Genomic DNA, 20,222 nt, shown 5'->3' on the forward strand with positions numbered 1-20,222 from the left:
CACTTCATCAATATCTCCCAAACTCGCAACCTTTACTGAGACGAATGGCAGGTGCGTTAGAACAAGCATTCCATCAGGTTCTCCTCCAAGTCAGGTTGGATGTATAATCACTGCTCCATTGTTGTGGGTCACCATTTTAGTCACAGATACACCATGGTATCATGGAAACATCTTCACAGAATCCTCTGCAGTCATTCAAGAAGGTCACCGCTACCTTCTCAGGGACATACATGATGGCTCACATCCTCAGCATGAGATAGCTTTAAAATGTGGTAATTAAAAAAGTATTTTACACTCTACCTATAACAGTATATTACAAAATTCACCAGTCCTACATTCTAGCATGCAATCCTTTGGACTTGTAGCTCTGATCATGTAGTTGCCTCATGGTCTGTGATCTTCCATCAATCAACATCCAGAATTCTGGACTTTTGCTGTCATACCTCTTTGCCACCCTAGCAATTACATCCTTTGAAAGCTTGCTCAAAGTAATGTCTTTGACTTTGTTTCCACGAGCAGTCTGCACCATTCTAATGACCGTGGTGCCTTATTTACAGTATTTGATTAATGTTATAGAAATACCCCGTTCAACCACCACTGTGGCAGGTTATGAAATTGGAGTCAGCAATTTGTGGGCTGGCACCACTTGCAAGTGGCCATAAAACTGTCTGATGTTCAGAACCAAACAATTCACTTACATACAAAATGCCAGTGTTTTGTGTGTTGCTCCAGATTCCAGCATCTGCAGTCTCTTGCGTCTTGGTTTATTATTATCACATGTACCAAGATCAAGTGAAAAGCTTTTGTTCTGTATGCCATCCAGACAAATTATGCCATACGTAATTACATCAACATAGTAAAAGGAAAACACAATGCTGAATGCAGTGCAACAGTTACAGAGAAAGTGCAGTGCAGGTAGACAAATAAGGTGCAAGAACCACGATGAGGTAGATTGGGAGATCTAGAGTTCAAGAATTCATCTTTTAGTGTATGAGAGGTCTGTTCAAGAGTTTGATAACTGGGGTAGAAGCTGCCCTTGAGTCTAGTGGTTCATGCTCTCAGGCTTTTGTATCTTCTGCCCACTGGGAGAGGGGAGAAGAGACAATGACTTAGGTCAGAGGGGTCCTTGATTATGTTAGCTGTTTTCCCAAGGCAGCAGGAAGTGTAGACAGAGTCAACAGAGGGGAGGCTAGTTTTCATGATAGACTAGGCTGGTTCACAACTCTCTGCAATTTCTTGTGGTCTTGGGCAGAGCAGTTGCCATACAAAGTTGAGATGCTTCCGGATAGGATGCTTTCTATAATTCATCAGTAAAAATTGGTAAGATTCATTGGATACATGCCAAATTTCCTTAGGCTTCTGAGGAAGTAGAGGTTTCTCTTTCTGTATTGATGGATGCTGCCTGACCTGCTGAGTTTTTTCTGCATTTCATGTTTTCATTTCAGATTTCCAGCATCTGCAGTTTTTTTTTCCATTTAGTTTTCCCAATTACTTACTTTCTGCACCTCTCAAAGATAGGTTAAAGGCTCTACCTTTTCTCCTTTTTTATGTAGTAGGAAGCAAATAAAGTGTCCACCTCAGCACATTTGTACTTCTACAAATCATTAATTAAAGATTTTTTACAGATGGTGCAGTGATCATCTAGGACCGCAGAATTAAAAGAGCAATCTCATCACTTCAAGGGAGTTACAGTGTAGCTTAATCCTGATGAATCAAGGAACACTTTTCAAATGTGATCCCAGAAATAAGGAAAGTATTCACCTCTCCATAAAGAGGGTTTATCCTTCATGGAGAACTGTAGATATTGGAACTGGAGCATAAGGATTTTGACAATGAGGCAAGGGCAACCAAAAGCAGTGTTTGTAATCTTTGCCTCACTTCACACAAAGTTTTGGAAATATTTAAAACTGGGAGGGTAAATGATTATAGTCTCTATAATCAGGTATCCATAATATTGAATCTTCAATATTTAATCCTAAACTGAGGTCCGTTAGAATGGTATATTACAGTATCTTCGCCATCTGCATACAAAATTCCTGTACAAAAAGTTAAAGGAAAAATTTGCATTTATAGACCATGATTCATGTAACTAGAAAATCCTTGAACATTTCGTAGCCAAAGGAATACTTTTGAAGTGTATTGGCTGTTGTGTCCACCAGTCTGTACTCGGTTTCCATTTCCATTAACAATGTTCATTCAGAGAAAAATAATCACAGTCATATCAGGTTTACCTTTGATGCCAGGTTCCATTCTCAATCTTCATTAGCTTGTTTTCTTAGATTTAATTAGTTGAGGTTAAAGCATTCACCCAACTCTGAATGAAGAAGTCTCCCTCCAATCTCCCTCCAATTAGAGGTTGAATGAACTCTGCAGTTAAAATGCAACAAAAAGTCAGAATTATTTTCAAAGAGAGAATTGATATGCAATTTTGTTTATGATTTTAAACTTCAAGAAGTTTTCTTCTAATTATATAAGCTAAATAGAGGGGGTTACACTTTTGTGCTGGTGCTATAAATTTCAGCCAGGGAGTTAACAAGTCGAGAGTAACTTATTTGTCAAGGTTAAAGTCAGGGGTGTGTTTTCACAGCTTAATAACTGTGATATGGCAAAGACATTCTTATCAGTATACTGGAGTATCAAGGGAGCCTGCATTCTTGATTGTAAAATTGGGCAGAGTTTAAACTATCGCTGTGCCTGATCCCATGAGTTTCCCAACAGGTGGGTTATGTTAAATTATCCCCTTGGAGAATTAACCAATTAGGAAAAAAAACACTTTACCACCGAGAAAGGAAAACTTTACCTGCAGGAAAGAAAATATGAATAAGCCACTCAGAAAAGGAGGAGGTCTGGATTTTAACATTTCTTTTTCTGGAGCCCCTGAAATAAAGTGACACAGAAAAAAAGCCATTCAGCCCATCAGGTCTGTGCCAGCTCCCAGAAGAGCAAACTCTGTAGAGGGGCCCATTCCCCTCTATTCTTGCAACTTATCCTCTCTTACAAAGCGGGGAAAATGGAAAGGAATCTGAGATACCAATTTTTATTTACAGTCATTCTAGTTTTGAGAATAATGTGATTGATTTTGATTTTTTTAAAGAAAGTTTAATAATACTCTGAAGCATTCTTTGTATATATTTTTGAGTGGTTCCTTTTAAATGCAAGTACAAGAACATTGCTCTTGTATCTTTTAGACGAAATTAATACTTGATCTGAACTTGGCTTGTGTACATTCAAGCCTTCGTGCTAAGTTCAAAACTTTTAATTGTATGGTTATTTCCCTCTCATCCTGTATTGTTACCACTTGAAATGATTCACTCAATCTTCAGTCAGCAGGCAGGCCACTTACTCTATCAATCAGTCAATGACATAGAATCTTAGCAGGTCACACAGTGTCTGTGGAGACAGAAACGGAGTCAATAACCTTTTACTAGAACTGAGCTTCTCTCTCTGCAGGTACTGCCTGACCTGCAATGCAATTGTTGTACTTTCTGTTTTTTATTCCAGCAACTTGGTTAGGCCCCACTTGGAGTATTGCATGCAGTTCTGGTTGCCCCATTACTGGAAAGATGTGGAGGCTTTGGAGAGGGTGCAGAAGGGGTTTACCAGGATGCTGCCTGGGATTAGAGGGTACTAGCTATAAGGAGAGATTGGACAAACTTGAATTATTTTCTCTGGAGAGTTAGAGACTGAGTGGAAACCTGAGAGAAGTTTATAAAATTATGAGAGGCATAGATCAGGTAGACAGCCAGTATCTTTTTCTCCAGGGTCAAAATGTCAAATATTAGAGGACATAGAATTAAGGTGAGAGGGGGAAAGTTTAAATGGGATGAGTGGGGTAAGTTTTTTTTTTACACAGAGAGCGGTGGGTGCCTGAAACAGGCTGCCAGGGGTAGTGGTGGAAGTGGATACAATAGTGGTATTTCAAAGGCTTTTAGATTAGACACATGAATATGCCGAGAATGGAGGGATTTAGATTAATTTGGCATCGTGTTCGGTAAAAACATCATGGGTCTGTTCCTGTGTTGTACTGTTCAGTGTCCCATGATCAAACTGCAGTTTTTTGCTCCAAATAATGTACAATCTTAGCCTACAGTGACTCAATCTACAGTTACAGTTCTCCAGCTTTGCAGGGGGGCACAGCTTCTCTTTTTGTATTCAGCAATGGTTGAGATCAGGTAAAGCCTAGCTCTGTTGGATTTTGGTTTGGTTCCTTCATTTTGGTAGGTCTTACAGTCTCTACCAAAGAGTACATCTGTTTTGGAGGCAGGGAATAGATATACACAGGCAACACTTTTTGTAATGTTTTGCTAACCAATTTGAAGACTGAAGATTTAAAGAGCTTAAGCCATTTAAATTATAACTAGCCCTGTGAATGGCCACAAAAGAGCAGGTATCTGGAATGATGATGAATCCTTTGCACCTGATGTTGCCACAGCTCAAATTACAGGAAGTAGCGCAGATGGCATGGTGTGGATATTTGTATTGGACTAAAATACACCTCTCATACGATGGGCAGTGATTCATTGGTTTTACATTGCATATCAGCACTTCTACAATGCATCTGCATAGGTTTCACCAATGCCCACAGCGGTTTAGATGCACATGTTAAACATCCCCAGAGATGTGAGCCAGGAAGCAATGCAACATGTGAGAATCGAAGGCCTGAGATTGTGTCTCACCACTCAGTGTGATAGAGCGCTGTGGAAGGAAAGAAGTCACAGGCAAAGGAAGCATCCTCCACCTGGACCTTGCAGTTTCAAGGGGTGTCTGTCTGAAGCTTCTGGGTTGTTTATGCAGCAGGGATTTTGTGTCACTATACTGTCAATCATAGGCTTATGTTAGTTGAGAGAATTAGTTGATGGGGAAGTGTGTTGAAATCTAGCACTCATAAGGCCATCTGTGTGGGGCAAAGTGTTCTAAGTTCTTGTTGGAAGGACTAGGGAGGGGGAAATCTGTCCTTCATGGGAAGAAGAAACTATTGCTATCGAGAATGGTGTTTCTGTTCCAATTTTATATGTGGTGGAGGAAGGCACCAGCAACTGCTCAAACAGCAGGATTCTTGCCATCCATTCCGAAAGCAGTTCAACAGCTTTATTCAAGGAGGAATTTGTGTTCCTGCTACAATTCAGGATACAGTTGCACTGGCTGGATCATTGTAAAGATGATGCTTCAATAAGCATTCCTATTGACAATGAGGGGAGTTATCCAAGCCTTTCATGTGGACACTTGAAAGGGTTGAAAGTGCAAATTTAGCTTTGCTGATCTTGCCAGTTTACATGTTGAGGAGTTCTTGAGTTCATAAATAGAACCCTCGCTACTAGGAGACAAAGTTAACTCCCAATGCTTAGCTCAGAACTTGAAGCTATAGTGACAGACAGAGCAGTCCCAACACTATTGCGTGTGATTATATTATTAACCTCCACTAACAGGTCAGCCAGCAAGATGTGGTTGAAACTTTTTATTAATGTTGTAGAGTGAAATGTTATTGGCCCCAGAGCCTCATGATGAAGTTTGCCAAGCAAATCTGTCTACAATAAACCAATAACCTGAATATTATTTCAAACACCATTCCAAAATAAGTACAGAAAACTGTACTTTAGATTATTAAGAAGGCTGTATTTTACTGATGGAAGTGGAAGATTTCTTAGGCATAAAGACATTCTTTCAACTTGTATTAATAACTTTTCTCATTGATAATTTAAATCATAATGCAACAGGTGCTGATTTGCATGAATGCTTGGTGCCAGGGTTAACTGATAGAACTTGGCCTCAGTGTCAGATGAGAATGAGCTGGTTTATAGTAATGGCCACAAGCACTTATGCCTGTCAGCAGAGCAGGACCTTTGACACCCTGAGTGCCACATTCCAAGGAGAATAAGTGAAATAAATTCAAAGGGAACTCTAATATCCTAGCTCTGAAATTTTGAGATGTCAGACAATTGAGTTTCATCTCTCTTAATTTTTCTAACAATAAGCACTATCGTATATCCTGGTCAGAAACATTGGAGCTTAGAACTGTGGTCACGTAGCACTTTTTATTTCAGTACCATGCAATGAGAATGCACCCTTCCCTGTGTGAAGTGACAATGACCAGTGTTTTCCATAACTCCAGAAGTTCATCTAGGCACACCTTTGTGTGAGCCATCAACATGTCATTCCCTTTTTGGAGCATTATCAGGGAAATTAGTCCATGTTGACATGGAATGGTTTGGTATTCGGAACTCCTGGACAACCGACTTTTAAACATTGCTGCAATGTTTTATACAAATACAATATTTCCTGCCACAATGCTGTACCTTACTTGGAACAAGCTTCATGTTGGAGTGAAGCCAACCTACAGGATAAATGGGGAAACTATGCACTTGGGACACCTCCACTCCAAAAATCAGGGTGACTCCTAATTCAGTCTTCAAACTGCATTGTACCAACAATGCTTGCATATGTGCACAATTGGAGGCTGAGCTCCAAGTTATCATCAGCTTCTTCACTGAAACATTTAGGAGACGGGGCCTTACATTTAACTTCCACAAAGCAACCTACTACTGCTGCACAACATCACCCTTCCCGATAATAAAGGACTATTATTAGACCTTAGTAAATATGCACTCGTCTCATCTCAAGCAGATATCAGTGATGAAATTCAATACTGCCTTTTGTGATCCAGCAGAGCTTTTGGCTGTCTAAGAGAAAGACTAAAGAGCAAGATCTCAACCCAGCCAAAGCTCATGGCCAACTGAATGCTCTTGAGATGTGTGGTACCTATCTGAGCACTGGTGAAGTATGACTAATGCTGTCTCGACAAAATTCTTCAAATCCACTGACAGAAAAAATAACCAATGGGAGAGGATTAAAAATGTGATCAAGTAGCATGTTTTATTTAAGCACTACAGTGCCCTTCCCAGAGTGATATGTGACAATGACCACTTCTGGATTGAATCTTCTCTCAGTCCAACATCTACTAGTTACATTCAGTCAGCTCCATTGGACAGGGAGCATCATATAGACATCCATCAGCAGACTCCTGAAACAGGCATTCTTTTCCAAGGCCTATCACCTTTTCAACTGTATGAGGCAGAAAATAACAGTATTGTGAGATTGAATTTATAGGCTCCAGAGATTCTTGATGTTGCTGTGGCTGCATCTAGCCAATCAAGGAGTGAGTATTCCATTCCACAGGTCTGAAAGTGACCAGTTTTCTCCTTGCTTTGCACCTTTGATGATCATACACCTGGGTCAATGAGGTTTCTGTTACTGGTGCTGCCCAAAGTTCTGGTGGGGGCAGAGCTGAGCTGTGGTGACACCATTAATGTCTATTGTGAGCCTAAGTCTGGATTCCACTGCAGGCCAGCCTGGACTATTTCATTATTGTAGGAATTCTGAAAGGAGCTGAATGCTGGAAGGAATAATGTTGTCATTCCCTGGAGATATTTTCATTGGAGCCTGTTTGGTCGATGCTCTCCCTCAGTGATGTCTGTGCTCTCACGATTGTCCTCTGGCAAACTCAACACAATCTTTTGCATCGCATGGTAGTGTAGCGGTTAGCGTAACGCTCTACGGCGCCAGCAACCTGGGTTCAATTCCGGCCACTGTCTAAGGAGTTTGTATGTTCTCCCCGTGTCTGCATGGATTTCCTCTGCGTGCTCCGGTTTCCTCCCACGTTCCAAAGACGTATGGGTTAGGAAGTTGTGAGCATGCTATGTTGGCGCCGGAAATGTGGCGACACTTGCGGGCTGCCCCCAGAACACTCTACGCAAAGAGATGCATTTCACTGTGTTTCGATGTACATGTGACTAATAAAGATATCTATCTTATAATCACACAGAAGGATTCCATTTGGCCCATCAGATCTATGCCAGCTCCTAAGGGAGTAATTACATCAGTTCTATTCCCCCTCTTATTTCTCTGTAGTCCTGCACCTTATTTCTCTTATATGCCCATCTAGAGCTTTTCCCTTTAAACCCCAATAACCTCAGCTTTAAAGACTCCATAGGCTCAAAGCTGACTCCTGCGGTTTAACATATAATTCAGGCTGCTACTGATACATTACCAAAACATGCTTATGTTGCTGGAGATAGGAAACCAAGGCTCTGAATGCCTCTTGGGTGGAATGAAAGATTCCATTGCAGCATAAAAAGCAGGAGAGTTTTAACCAAACAATTATCACTAAATCCACATTTAAAACTGATGATCTGGTCATTTAATTGTCACTTGTGGGACCTTATGGTGTGTGAAGTGGCTGCAACACAGTGAAAATGGCACCTGGGGCATTTCATTCATTGGAACAGACTTTCAGCTGTGGTGAGACAGTGGAAGGTACTCTGTAAATGGAAACCCTTGCGCAATACTTGGCCATGCTGTCTTTGCACAAAGGTCAACTTTATCCACTGATCTTCTGTCATCCAGCACTTGAGTCAAGTCTGGTTCAAGGCCCTGACGAAGTACTTGATTGAGTAGTTGTGATGGAAGCTAAACTGAGTGTTAGTAGGCAAGTTACTGGTGAATAAATGTGACCTTCAAACTCCTGGTATCATTTTGCTCCTTCAGCCTGTTTCTGTATTAAACTGGATAATGTCTGATCTGTACCTTTAAATGTACTTAATCAACCTTGCTCAATAGTTATCACTTAATGTCCTTATCTGAAGAAAATCTATCAATCTTAATCTTGAATACTTCAGTTTACTCAACATCCACAGGGGTTTTTCAGGTTTCCACGGGCATAACAGATTATTCTCCTAAGTGATCTGGCATTAATTTTAAGATTATTCCCCCTCCTTCTGGATACCCACGACAGGAAATTGGTTCTCTGCATCTCGCTATTTATCATTTGAAATACCTTGATTGGATTTAAACAGGAGAAAACAGGTCTGGTTTATGCAAGTCCTTAAACTCCAGTGAAGTTGTGTTGTACTCCCATCAACGCCAAAATATCCTTCCAAATGCTTATCGAACAACCCTGAAAACAATGCTCAAGATGAAGTGCACTTGCTCAGCTTTGATCTGTGTATAATATTTCCCAATGAATCAATTTGTTTTTGAGGAATGTAACAGAATCCTGTCATTTACAAGTTACTGTAACCTGGCATGGTTTGTAATTAGTGAAAGTGGAACTTGGTAACTGCAATAAAATCAAATCTGTAATCACTATAAAATTCATTGTGTCTCCTGACAGCAAAATTAATTTTAATTTATGGAGCTAAATTATTTTGATGCCCATACATAAACAAAATGGGAAGATTTAAAACAATTCTGTCTTTGTTAAGCAATTTCTCTTTGATCCCAACCATATGTTTTTTTTTAAACAGTAGCCTAAATCTTGATCCAGAAAGAGTTGGATGCCTTTAATCTTAATCCCATTGTGGGAGGGTTCATTCTATAACTTAATGATGCAAAATGCTAATTATATTGGCTTAGTGCATTTCAACTTTATTCAATTCAATAAAACCCCTAATTATTGGATATTCATAAATGCAACCCCCTACCATTTATTCTGTTCGAATAATGGATACAGAAATTTGAAAGCAAACCACTAAGCATTCTTGTAACAAAGCACACAGTTAGTTCCAAAGTCTGCTACCTGATGGCACAAAAGTCAAATGTAATTTAGAAAACCAAAAGCTTAAAAGCTGATTGAGCTGCAAACATAAACATGGGGTGCAGCAGACTGGCTTCAATCCCCACCTCAGGTGCTGTCTGTGTAGATGTTGCATGTTCTCCTTGTCACTGCATGAGTTTCCTCCAGGTGATCATGTTTCCTCCCACATCTGAAAAACATGCTGTCTGGGAGGTTAATTAGCTTCTGTAACTTAACTCATTAACTCAAGTGTAGTTGGGTGGAAGGAAAATTAGGGTGGTGGTAATGGACATGAAAGAGAGTAGGGTACAGGAAAATTGGATTGGTGCCAACTCACTGGGTTAAATAGCCACCTCCTATGTTGTGGGGAAATATGGAAATGTATCTTACAAGGTGCTGGAAGTAAATATTATACAGCAATTCAACAGGCCCCTTGTTTGGAGTAGAAAGCCACTCATCAGGTCTGCTCCCCTCCAAATTGAAGTAACTGCCTTCATCCTCAAGCAGTGTAAAGCTGAAATTTGCCCGGTCCCTTAACGCCACCCAAATGCATCTGTCACAAGTTACCAAAACTTGCATCAAGACTGTAGAAAAGCTTCCCAGACTTTACACACTCACTGAAGATGCAGTGCACTCCTAATGAAGGGGGTTTGAAATTCTGGCCCATTCACTATATTCTTTATGGGCATCACCACTCCACAATTCTGAAACACCCAGGGCCTACAGATCTTAGTCAGCTGTAACAGGTGCTCAACATGGCTAAAAAATAAGTTATCATTATTAGTCACATGTACATCAAAACACACAGTGAAATGCATCTTTTGCATACCACGTTCTGGGGGCAGCCCACAAGTGTCGCCATGATTCCGGCACCAACATAGCATGCCCACAACTTCCTAACCTGTACATCTTTGGAATGTGGGAGGAAACCGGAGCACCTGGAGGAAACCAACCACGATGCTACTGTGCCACCTGTAGTGAGATCAGCTTGCAAGGGCTTAATTTATGGACCTACTGTCACAAACTTCAAAAGGAGGCGAGACCTCTGGCTGTGGACAACTGAATCAGTGTCGTATTTTCCTTTATTGCAGCAGAGCACATGAAGGAAAGTACAGGATCTAGGGTTATATCTGGGTGTTGGGGTGGGTGGGAGGGGGAAGTGGTTGGAGAATGGGTCAGCAGTGGAAGCCTGTTTGGGATCTGTGGGGGGCAGGGGTACAGGTTGTATTTGACGCCCCATTTGGATCTACAACATGGGACAGATCGGAGGGTGTATATGGGGTGGGGATGTGTGTGCACATGGTTGGGCCCGGTGAATGGTGGAGTGAGGTGTTAAGTAGTTCAGCAGACCAGACATTGGTACCTAGTGAGTCCTCCATTGAAAACTACGGTGGATTTGGCTGTCTGTGATCAGGGGTTCAGAAATCAGGTTGGTCAGGGATGCGGGAAGAGAGGGGTAAGTAACTCACTAAACTGTTGTCATACCTAGTCCATCCTCTCTGATTTGTGTCAGTGAGAAGAACAAAAGTAACTGTGTTATGGCACCTCGATCCAACTTCTTGGCTGACATGTCAATCAAAAACATCAATGTTCTAATCTGCAGCTGAGTCTTTAAGTGATTTCATTCCTTTCAAAGATACCGGCTGATTACATCCTCCAGCCTTGAAGGCATACATGTTAAAGTTCTATTTTTACTGGCCTGTCATAGAAAGGCAACAGTTTTGGGAGTATCACCTCGAGTTCCACTAGTGGTTAATTTAAAGGGTAATTGTTATATTCATCTGTGTTATGAAGCACACCTAAGCCCTGAAACTGAAGTAAACACAAATTAGTGTAACAGCACACAGTTATTGAATTAACATCACGCAGCATTTCAGGGATAGTAATCTCCTTTAAGCACAGTAAAACCTTTGTTTATTTTCCATTTTTTTACCTAATAATGAGAATTGAATATGAAACACGCAAAGCCCCACTTGTAATTTTGCATCCAAGATACTTTTTATCCTTTGTTTGATATACTTGTATGTGTAACTGTATTATACATATATTGTATTTGGGGGTGGTGATTTTTTTTTAAATTCAAGAGTCACAAGATCACAAGACAAGGGAGCAGAAGTAGGCTATTTGGCCCATCAAGTCTGCTCCAAAGAAAAGGAAAAAAGAAATGAGAAATTTGGTGGGGGGGGGGGAACCTAACCCCAATTTCCGGCCTTATCCCCATATCCCTTGATACCCCGACTATTTAGATATCTATCTATCTCTTCCTTAAACGCCTCCAATGATCTGGCCTCCACTGCTGTACGTGGCAAGGAATTCCACAAATTCACCACCCTCTGGCTAAAAAAATTTCTCCTCATCTCTGTTTTAAACCTGTATCCTCTAATTCTAAGATTGTGCCCTCTGGTCCTGGACTCACCCACCAAGGGAAACAGCTTGACCACGTCTACTCTGTCCAGTCCTTTCAACATTTTAAATGTCCCTATGAGGTCCCCTCTCATCCTTCTGTACTCCAGTGAGTACAGTCCAAGATCCGACAAATGCTCATCATACATAAGCCCTTTCATTCCGGGAATCATCCTCATAAATCTCTGAACCCTCTCCAACATCGGCACATCTTTCCTAAGATATGGGGCCCAAAACTGCGCACAGTATTCCAAACGAGGCCTCACTAGTGCCCCGTAGAGCCTCATCAACACTTCCTTACTTTTATACACTATACCTCTCGAAATGAATGCCAACATAGCATTCACTTTCTTTACTGCCGATCCGACCTGGTGGTTAACCTTTAAGGTATCCTGCACGAGTATCCCCAGTATTAATATTGATAGTTTCCTTATCTGTATCTCTGGCCCTTTGGTTTCCCTGAGGTCTGCTTTGCACCTCATCATAAGAAATAGGAGGACATTTGGCCGCTCAAGCCTGCTCCACATTTAACAAGATTGTGGCTATTCTTTTACATTAACATAATTTTCTTGCCCTATTCCCATATCCTTTAACCCTTGATTTTTCTGATAGCAAAAATCTGTCAATCTGAATTTTCAATGAAATGAACTACTCCACAGCCCACCGAGATAGAAAGTTAAGATTTACCCTCTGAGTGAAAAAAAAATTCTTTTCATTTCAATCCTAAGTGGCCTACACCTTATTTTGAAACAAAAATTCCTACTTCCAGACTCATCTATGGAAACGCTCTCTTCTAACAATCCCTCCAAGCATTTTATACAGTGAGATTACCCTCATTCTTCTAAACTTCAAAGAGTATATGTTTAGTGTACTCGACTCTCCTCATGTGACACACAGCTTCCCAGGAATCAGTCTGGCAAATCTTTGCTTCACTGCATCTGCCACACATATATTTTGTAGGTGAGGAGTCCAAAATTACACCCAATTCTTTCACGGACTGATCTGAACAGTTCACTTTAAGTTGGGAAAATGAGGGAGGCTGGAGAAAAGTAAATAAAATGTGGGAAAAATATCAAGATTTTTTGAAGAACATTTGAATTTTGATGGCTAAGTTGAAATTCTGCAGCAAGTCTTGAAGCAAACAAGGGAATCTTGATTATGTAACAAAAAATGCTAAATCCTAGTCTTTGGGAGTTTTGTCATGGAAAAAATTTCAGGTTCATGAACCTATAGATGGGAAAATGTTAAATCCTTTTGTATGCGAATGTAGTATTAACACTAGTTCTGTGCAAGATAGCAACATTTTATTCCTTAAATGAGGTCAGGATTTCTACTTCTCTCCCAAGGGGCGACATGTATGCAGACAGATCCTCTTTAATATGATCTATTAATGCTGTGGGCACTTATTATTTTACTTCAGTATTATGCAGGCCATAAGTTTTGCAGGACTGATAATGTCACAGGAGCAATACCGTAGCTGTTGTAATACATCGACATGCTAATTAGCTAGAAGTAACCATTCGCAATTTCTATAACGTGTTTGTATCTTCACTTATCTGCCGTTTTAATGCTTGTATTGACCTATTTATTCTGAATACAAATGTCTCACAAGAAAAATAATCTTGATTATGGTCAAATAGTAAAATTGATAAAAAAATAATACTTTATAGATAATCAAACAACCTTAAACAGAGTTATCTGAGGAACATGAAATAATTAAAGTCAAATTAGAGCAGATGCTTTGTGTAGAAAAATACAAGCACAAACCAACAATAAACCAAATGAAATAAAAACAAAATACGCTGGAAACACTCAGGTCAGGCAATAACTGTGGAAAAAGAAAGAAGAATTGTTTTTGTCGGTTCCTCCTTCCACAGATGCTGTCTGACCCGCTGAGTGTTTCTAGCATTTTTCTGTTTTTGCTTCAGATTTCCAGCATCGTCTGTTTTTTGTTTTTAATGTTTTAAGAAGTAAATGTCCTATCTTTCATCTGTGTTATCTCTGACCTACATTACTCTACCTACATCTTTTGATTTTTCCTGTGCATTCTACATCTCATAAAGCCTGTCGTTTCTCAAGTCAAAGAGCGTAGCAAAAGCCCTTCGGCCCACCATGGCTGAGCTGAACATTAAGCACCCACTTCCACCAATCCCATTTTATTCTCCTCACATTCCCATCGACTCCCTCCCAATACTAACACTCACCTACACACTAGGGGCAATTTACATTTACCAATTAACCTATCAACCCACTTGTCTTTGGGATGTGGAAGGGAGGGAGGGGATACTGAAGCACCTGAGGAAACCCAAACATTTACAGCGAGAGCGTGCACACTCCACACAGACAGCACTAGAGGTCGGGATTGAACCTGCATTGCTGGAGCTGTGGGACAACAACTTTACTAGCTGCACTACTGTGCTACCCCCTGATTACATAGAACACAGAACAGTACTGCACAGGAACAGGCCCTTTGGCCCATAATGTTGTGCCGAACTAATTAAACTAGTAATTAAATGCCTAGCTAAACTAGTCCCTTATGCCTGCACAATGTCCATATCCCTCCATTCTCTGCACATTCATGTGCCTATCTAAGAGCCTCTTAAATGCCTCTATTTTATTTGCCTCCACTGCCACCCCTAGGAGTGTATTCCAGGCACCCACCACTCTCTGTGTAAAAAAAAACTTGCCCCGCACATCTCCTTTGAATTTACCCCTCTAACCTTAAATGCATGCCCTCTAGCATTAGACATTAAATTCTAAACACCACAAATTTACCATGGATGTCCACCCCCTCTACACCATCATGTCCTACTGTTTCTGAGGGCCTTCTGTTCCTTCACTGAATGATGGCCAAACCAAGTCCCATCCACTGTCATACTCCTCCAACTGGCCAACCATTCTCACAATGTTTATGCCTTCGTTCACTTCCTCCAAATTAACCATGGGAACAGCACAGGTTCCAGCTTTGCCTTCCCTTTCATAGGATACGTAAAACATTTTTTGTTCCAGTCCTACTCGCATCACTCCCTCACTTCTTTTTCCAGTATGTTGATGATCGAGTAAGTCTTCCATCCTTTTTGCACCACGGTATAGTCTGTCTCTTTCTCTTCCCTTCCTCAGCTTCTCTCTCTCCCAGCTATCAGATAATAGCCGTTGCAGCTCTGCTGACTCCTTTGGCAGTCATTTGCTCCCAGCATGCTTCATAAAAGGATGCTATTCCATTCTTTCATCCTAATTGCATCAGTTCAGATGTTATTAATATTTAGAGTCATAGAGCACAGCACTACAGCATAGAAACAGGCCCTTTGACCCATCTAGTCCATGTCCACCTGGTCTTCTGCCTAGTCCCATCTACCTGCACCCAGACCATAGCCCTCCATACCTCTCCCATCCATGCACCTATCCAAACTTCTCTTAAGTGTTACAATTGAACCTTCATCCACCACTTCTGCTGGCAGCTCATTCCACACTCACACTGCCTTCTGAGTGAAGTAGTTTCCCCTCAGACCCTCCTGTTTCTTTTAACTCAAACCGTCCACTTATGTTACAGGATTCTTGGCCCCGTCCACTCCATTTCCAACATTCCCACTGCCACTCTCTTACTCCCTCCCCCCCATTGCTTCCTTTACCTTCACTTTCCTTCACACCAGTCTTCACACTCAATGTGTCACCCTCTGCCATTTCTGGCACATCTAACATCTGGCACCATCAACACAGCTTCCGCATCTTTTCCCTTTCAGTAATCCAAAGGGGCATACCACTCCCCACCCATTTACAGTCTGGTCAATTCCTCCATCCCCTCCAACAACCACTCCCCGTGTCTCCTGGTCATACTACACAGAAGATGCCTTCCAGGTGATCACAGCCTTTCCCCTTGTTTTATTCCTCCCCATTTTCCTTTCACTGTCATTTTTTGCACTTCTATTAAAAGGGCATCAACCTGAAAAGTTAATTTTGTTTTTCTCCCTCTGTGAATTTCAATTGACCAACTGAATGTTTCTAGCATTTTCCATTTTTGTTTCAAAATCCACAATATTTTGGTTTTGCCTTGGGGCAAATGTCTCGGTATTAGTTTCTAGTTCTGAGATAGCATCAGTCTGATGAAGTCAATCAAAGTCTGAGATTTCTGGCTCAAATGTTCCAACTCTGAGACTGCGAGCATTACCTTCTGTTTAAAAGAGGAAGCAACTCTTTTTCCAAAATGAACTTCAATTCCCAAAAAAAGTTTTATTGTAAATGGGTAATTGCATGGAGATGGACAATATTTTGTGAAATGCTTTTTCAATCTAAAATTTGTTTAATTGTCAATAAATCTGGTTGGAACTGCCCTCCTTCTCTCCTCTACCTAAAGCACTTGAGGCATATTACTCACCTTCAAAAACAGTCACATTGCTACACAGGCAGTGTGTGCATGCTAAGATCCCACACAGGAAATAAAATAATGATAATTTTAGGTTTTTTCTGTATTTTGTTACTGATGGAGAATTATTTGCCACTACATTGGATAAGAATCCCTGTTCCTCTTCAAATAATATCATGTGATTTATGTCAGATTCACCTTAATGGAGGGGGACAAAAAGTTGGTTTGATGATACTTTCAAACATGCTGCTCCCTTTTGTAATATATAGTCAGTTTTCCTGATTGGACCCAGACTGTACTAACTCATTTTAAAAACTCCAGACTTTAGTGAATAAGAGACACAGTTAATTCAGGGAAACTTTTGTCAGGCTAACTAAATGAAGAAAATGGTCTTCGTCAGAAATCTGAGCTGAGACAGCATGTTCACGTTGAGATCAAATTTTTTGCATTTGTGTTGGTCATAGCAACAACATTAACCATGTTTACATAGCTTGTAAGTTACTATGAGCAGTGTTATTGTACTTATCATTTAACACGTAAGGCTGGAACTTGCAATAAGTGATATTATGGTATATGCACGCAATGTGCATGTATCAAATTCTTTGTCCCACTTTCTTGAGGAAAGAAAATGAATCGGTGCCTCCATCAAAGTAACTTGATACAAACGTGTCAGGTTCTTAAACCATAACATCTCATGGTAATTTGAGGGGTTATATGACATGGTATGTTGTTAAAAATACGCAAGGCTTTAAAGATATCTGTTTGCTTTGTTAATCCCAGATGTGCAGAAACAATATACTTGATATTATTAACAAATCCTCAGGATGTATCAGGAGTTTTCATATCAAATGAATTACCTTATGAAGCATCATTGTCAGGTCAACAAATACTGAAGCCAATTTGTGGAGAATAGAGGCAGAGATAGCTCGCCAATTCATCTGCTTTTGATTGAGTGGAGAAGCTGGAAGGCAAACTTGGGGAAACTCCCTGCTTGCTCAAATTGTGCTGTGGGATCTTACACATCTACCTGTACTGGCAGTTGGGGTCTTGCTATAATATATCAAACTAATGGCTCCAAATAATAATACCAATGACAATGCAGTATTTCCCCCAGCTTAGGATTTGACCATCAGTCCAGGTAATGTCTTTAGGCCCTGGAGATTATTTCAAACTCTCTGCCTTTCAGGTCAGAGGCAGAGGTAAAAGTATTACTGAGCCAAGCTGGCATTTAGGTAATCATCAAAATGTTGCCGAGTTTGGATTGAGCAATCTAGCCATATTTATCAAAATAGGCATAAATTGACAGCAGTTGAGGTTGATTCTGTGACTGAGACCACCCCATAAATATATGTAACCTTAGACTAAGATGAAGGTTTTTGCAGCAGAATAATTTACTTCACGTATCTGATGCAGATTCTTTGCCTTTTTTTTTAAATAAAGCGGTGAAGTTTTCCAGAAATTAAAGTGTACGTTAAGAATTCCAACCTCATTAATAGTCCAATAATGTGGGTTGAGCTGTGACAGAATGAAGCCGGCATTAGAATGTAAAGGGTGACTTAAAAATAAACAGAATTCCTGAAATCTGAGCTGTGTACTGTCGGCTTCAGCCTTCTTTTGACTGTGATGTTGTTGTTGGCAGGTGGTGGGCTGTGATCGGCAACTCGGGAGTAAAGCCAAGGAAGACAACTGTGGAGTTTGTGCGGGCAGTGGCTCAACATGCAGGCTTGTGCGGGGACAGTCCAAATCACATGCCTCTCCTGAAAAATGTGCGTCTCTTGTTTTGTTGTTGACATTGTTATGTTACCTGCCTATTAATTAAACATTTATCCTACAACCTCAATTAGAACAGAGCATGAGATTTATTCTAGAAGGAGAATTATTAATGATATTGTTGGTGTTTTTTCAGCTTGTGTGTTACCTGGTATTAGAATCATGGAGTTATACAGCATGGAAACAGGCCATTCACCTCACTGAGTCCATGCTAACCATCAACCACCCATTTACACTAACCCTACATTCATTCCCTTTTTCTATTCTCCCCACATCCTTACCAGCTCCCCCCCAGATTCTATCACTCATCTACACACCAGGGGCAATTTAAAATGGCCAATTAACCTATACCAACCCTCACATCTTTGGAATGTTGGTGATGGGGTGGGGGGGGGGGGTGCGGGGGGTGGTGGAAACCGGACCACTGAAGGAAACCCACCCAGTCACAAGGAGAATGTGCAGATTCTGCACGGACAACTCCCAAGGATGGGTTTGAACCTGGATCTCTGGTGCTGTGAGACAGTGCCTCTTCTTGCTGCTTGGTGTAATAAGGGGCAGTATAGACTAGGAAATCCCATTCTTTCTATTTTGGAGAGGGCAGCTCAGGATAGGAGAGGCAATGAGGGGGGTGGAGGGGAAGCAATGAGGAGGGTATTTCAATTGGCTTTAGCTGACTGGTCCACAATCCAGTGATTCCTGACATAAAATACAATCACACATTTACAGATTGGGTAATGATAGAATCCAAGTGAATTGTGATGTGCTCCCTCGCATACTTAATAACAAAAAAAAACTTAAAAGGTATTAAAAGACTGTTTTTGCAATGCAATTGTACCGTGGTAATAGTCAGTGTCTGCAAAGAAGAGTAAGGAAAGAAAATAGTCATGGATTTCTCTCTCAACCATTATGGTATAGTGCAGAATCCTTAGAATTATGCAGTTAATTTAATTGGTAAATCATGGAGTCATGCCTCCACCCCAGTTTTACTGGAGTTACATTGCGATTCTGGTGTTCTCAAAAACAAACTTAAAAGCCTTTAGAGATATTGATTTGTGTTTGGAATAACTTCAGCAATGTATTAGGCTTTTAAACACCCATATCTTTTGTACATCCATGTGTAAGCAAGGAAAGAAAAGGAGGATGTTACTTTGCTTATACAGCTACTGTTGTTTTTTTGTGTATTTGGTCTTTTATAAACTTTGCAAGGAGTATTAAACTGAAAGCAACCAATTGGTTTACTTACTATTAGGAAACACCAGTACTAATTGCTCACATCTATAAGAAAGAGAAGATGCAGGGTAGTACTTGGGCAAAGAAAGAGTTGGACAAGTAATTTTTATTATCTCATTCCAAAAATCAAGTTTCAATATTGAAAGCAAGGAAAAATTATTTGAGGAACCCAGGAATGGAATGAATTGTAAGAAAGAGGAGGAATGCAGTTTGCAGCTGACAGCTCCTCTGACTTCTCACTGACCAACCTTGGAACATTCAGGGAGGGATAGTCCATTGAACTGAGGAGGCAGGTTGACCTGTGTGGCAGGAGAATGAAGGATTGTGGAGATGTAGGGGTGGTAGTGGATGTGATGGGACAGTTGGATGGAGAGCAAGCAGTTGAGGAGGTGAAGGGGTAGGAATCGTGAGAAGAAAAGCACTATGGGAGGGGATTGGAGCTGGAGGGAGACACTGAGGGCCACATTTGCTTGTGGTCCCTGCCCCACATGGGGTTACTTTCCTTGCCTCCCCAGACACCCGAGAGGAACAAACATGACATTGAATTTAGAAAGTAAGCAAATCCTTTTTAAAGAAAATAAGTGAAAAATGCCAAGTAAAGGGTTTGGCATAAAGACAGTGAGGGAGAAACAGCAAACAGAACCATTGGATGTTACTAAAATCATGATAGCTTCCAAATACTAGTGTAATGGAACAAGAGGTTGACTCATTCTAAAATAAAATATTACATTCTACAATAAAACATTAACTGTTCATCATTCTGTCTCTTTACAAATTACAATGTTACTCATTTACTTCATTGATTCACGTTTAATTATTGTAAAATGAACAAAACACTGCTCAATAGATAGGCTTGGTGACCATTATCAGGGAAGCACATACACCAGAACA

At 40.6% G+C, this 20,222-nt stretch overlaps 1 protein-coding gene across 2 annotated transcripts in view; it reads left to right on the forward strand.

The window, feature by feature from the left end:
• adamtsl3 (ADAMTS-like 3) overlaps positions 1 to 20,222 on the forward strand; it is a 509,738-nt gene that overhangs the window by 279,673 nt on the left and 209,843 nt on the right. For both annotated transcript variants that reach the window (XM_052040649.1, XM_052040648.1), the window contains exon 7: positions 17,971 to 18,097. In XM_052040649.1, coding sequence (XP_051896609.1) covers positions 17,971 to 18,097 — 127 coding nt within the window. The remainder of the gene's footprint in view (positions 1 to 17,970; positions 18,098 to 20,222) is intronic.

Source organism: Pristis pectinata, chromosome 28, assembly GCF_009764475.1.
Source record: "Pristis pectinata isolate sPriPec2 chromosome 28, sPriPec2.1.pri, whole genome shotgun sequence".
Lineage (NCBI taxonomy): Eukaryota > Metazoa > Chordata > Chondrichthyes > Rhinopristiformes > Pristidae > Pristis > Pristis pectinata.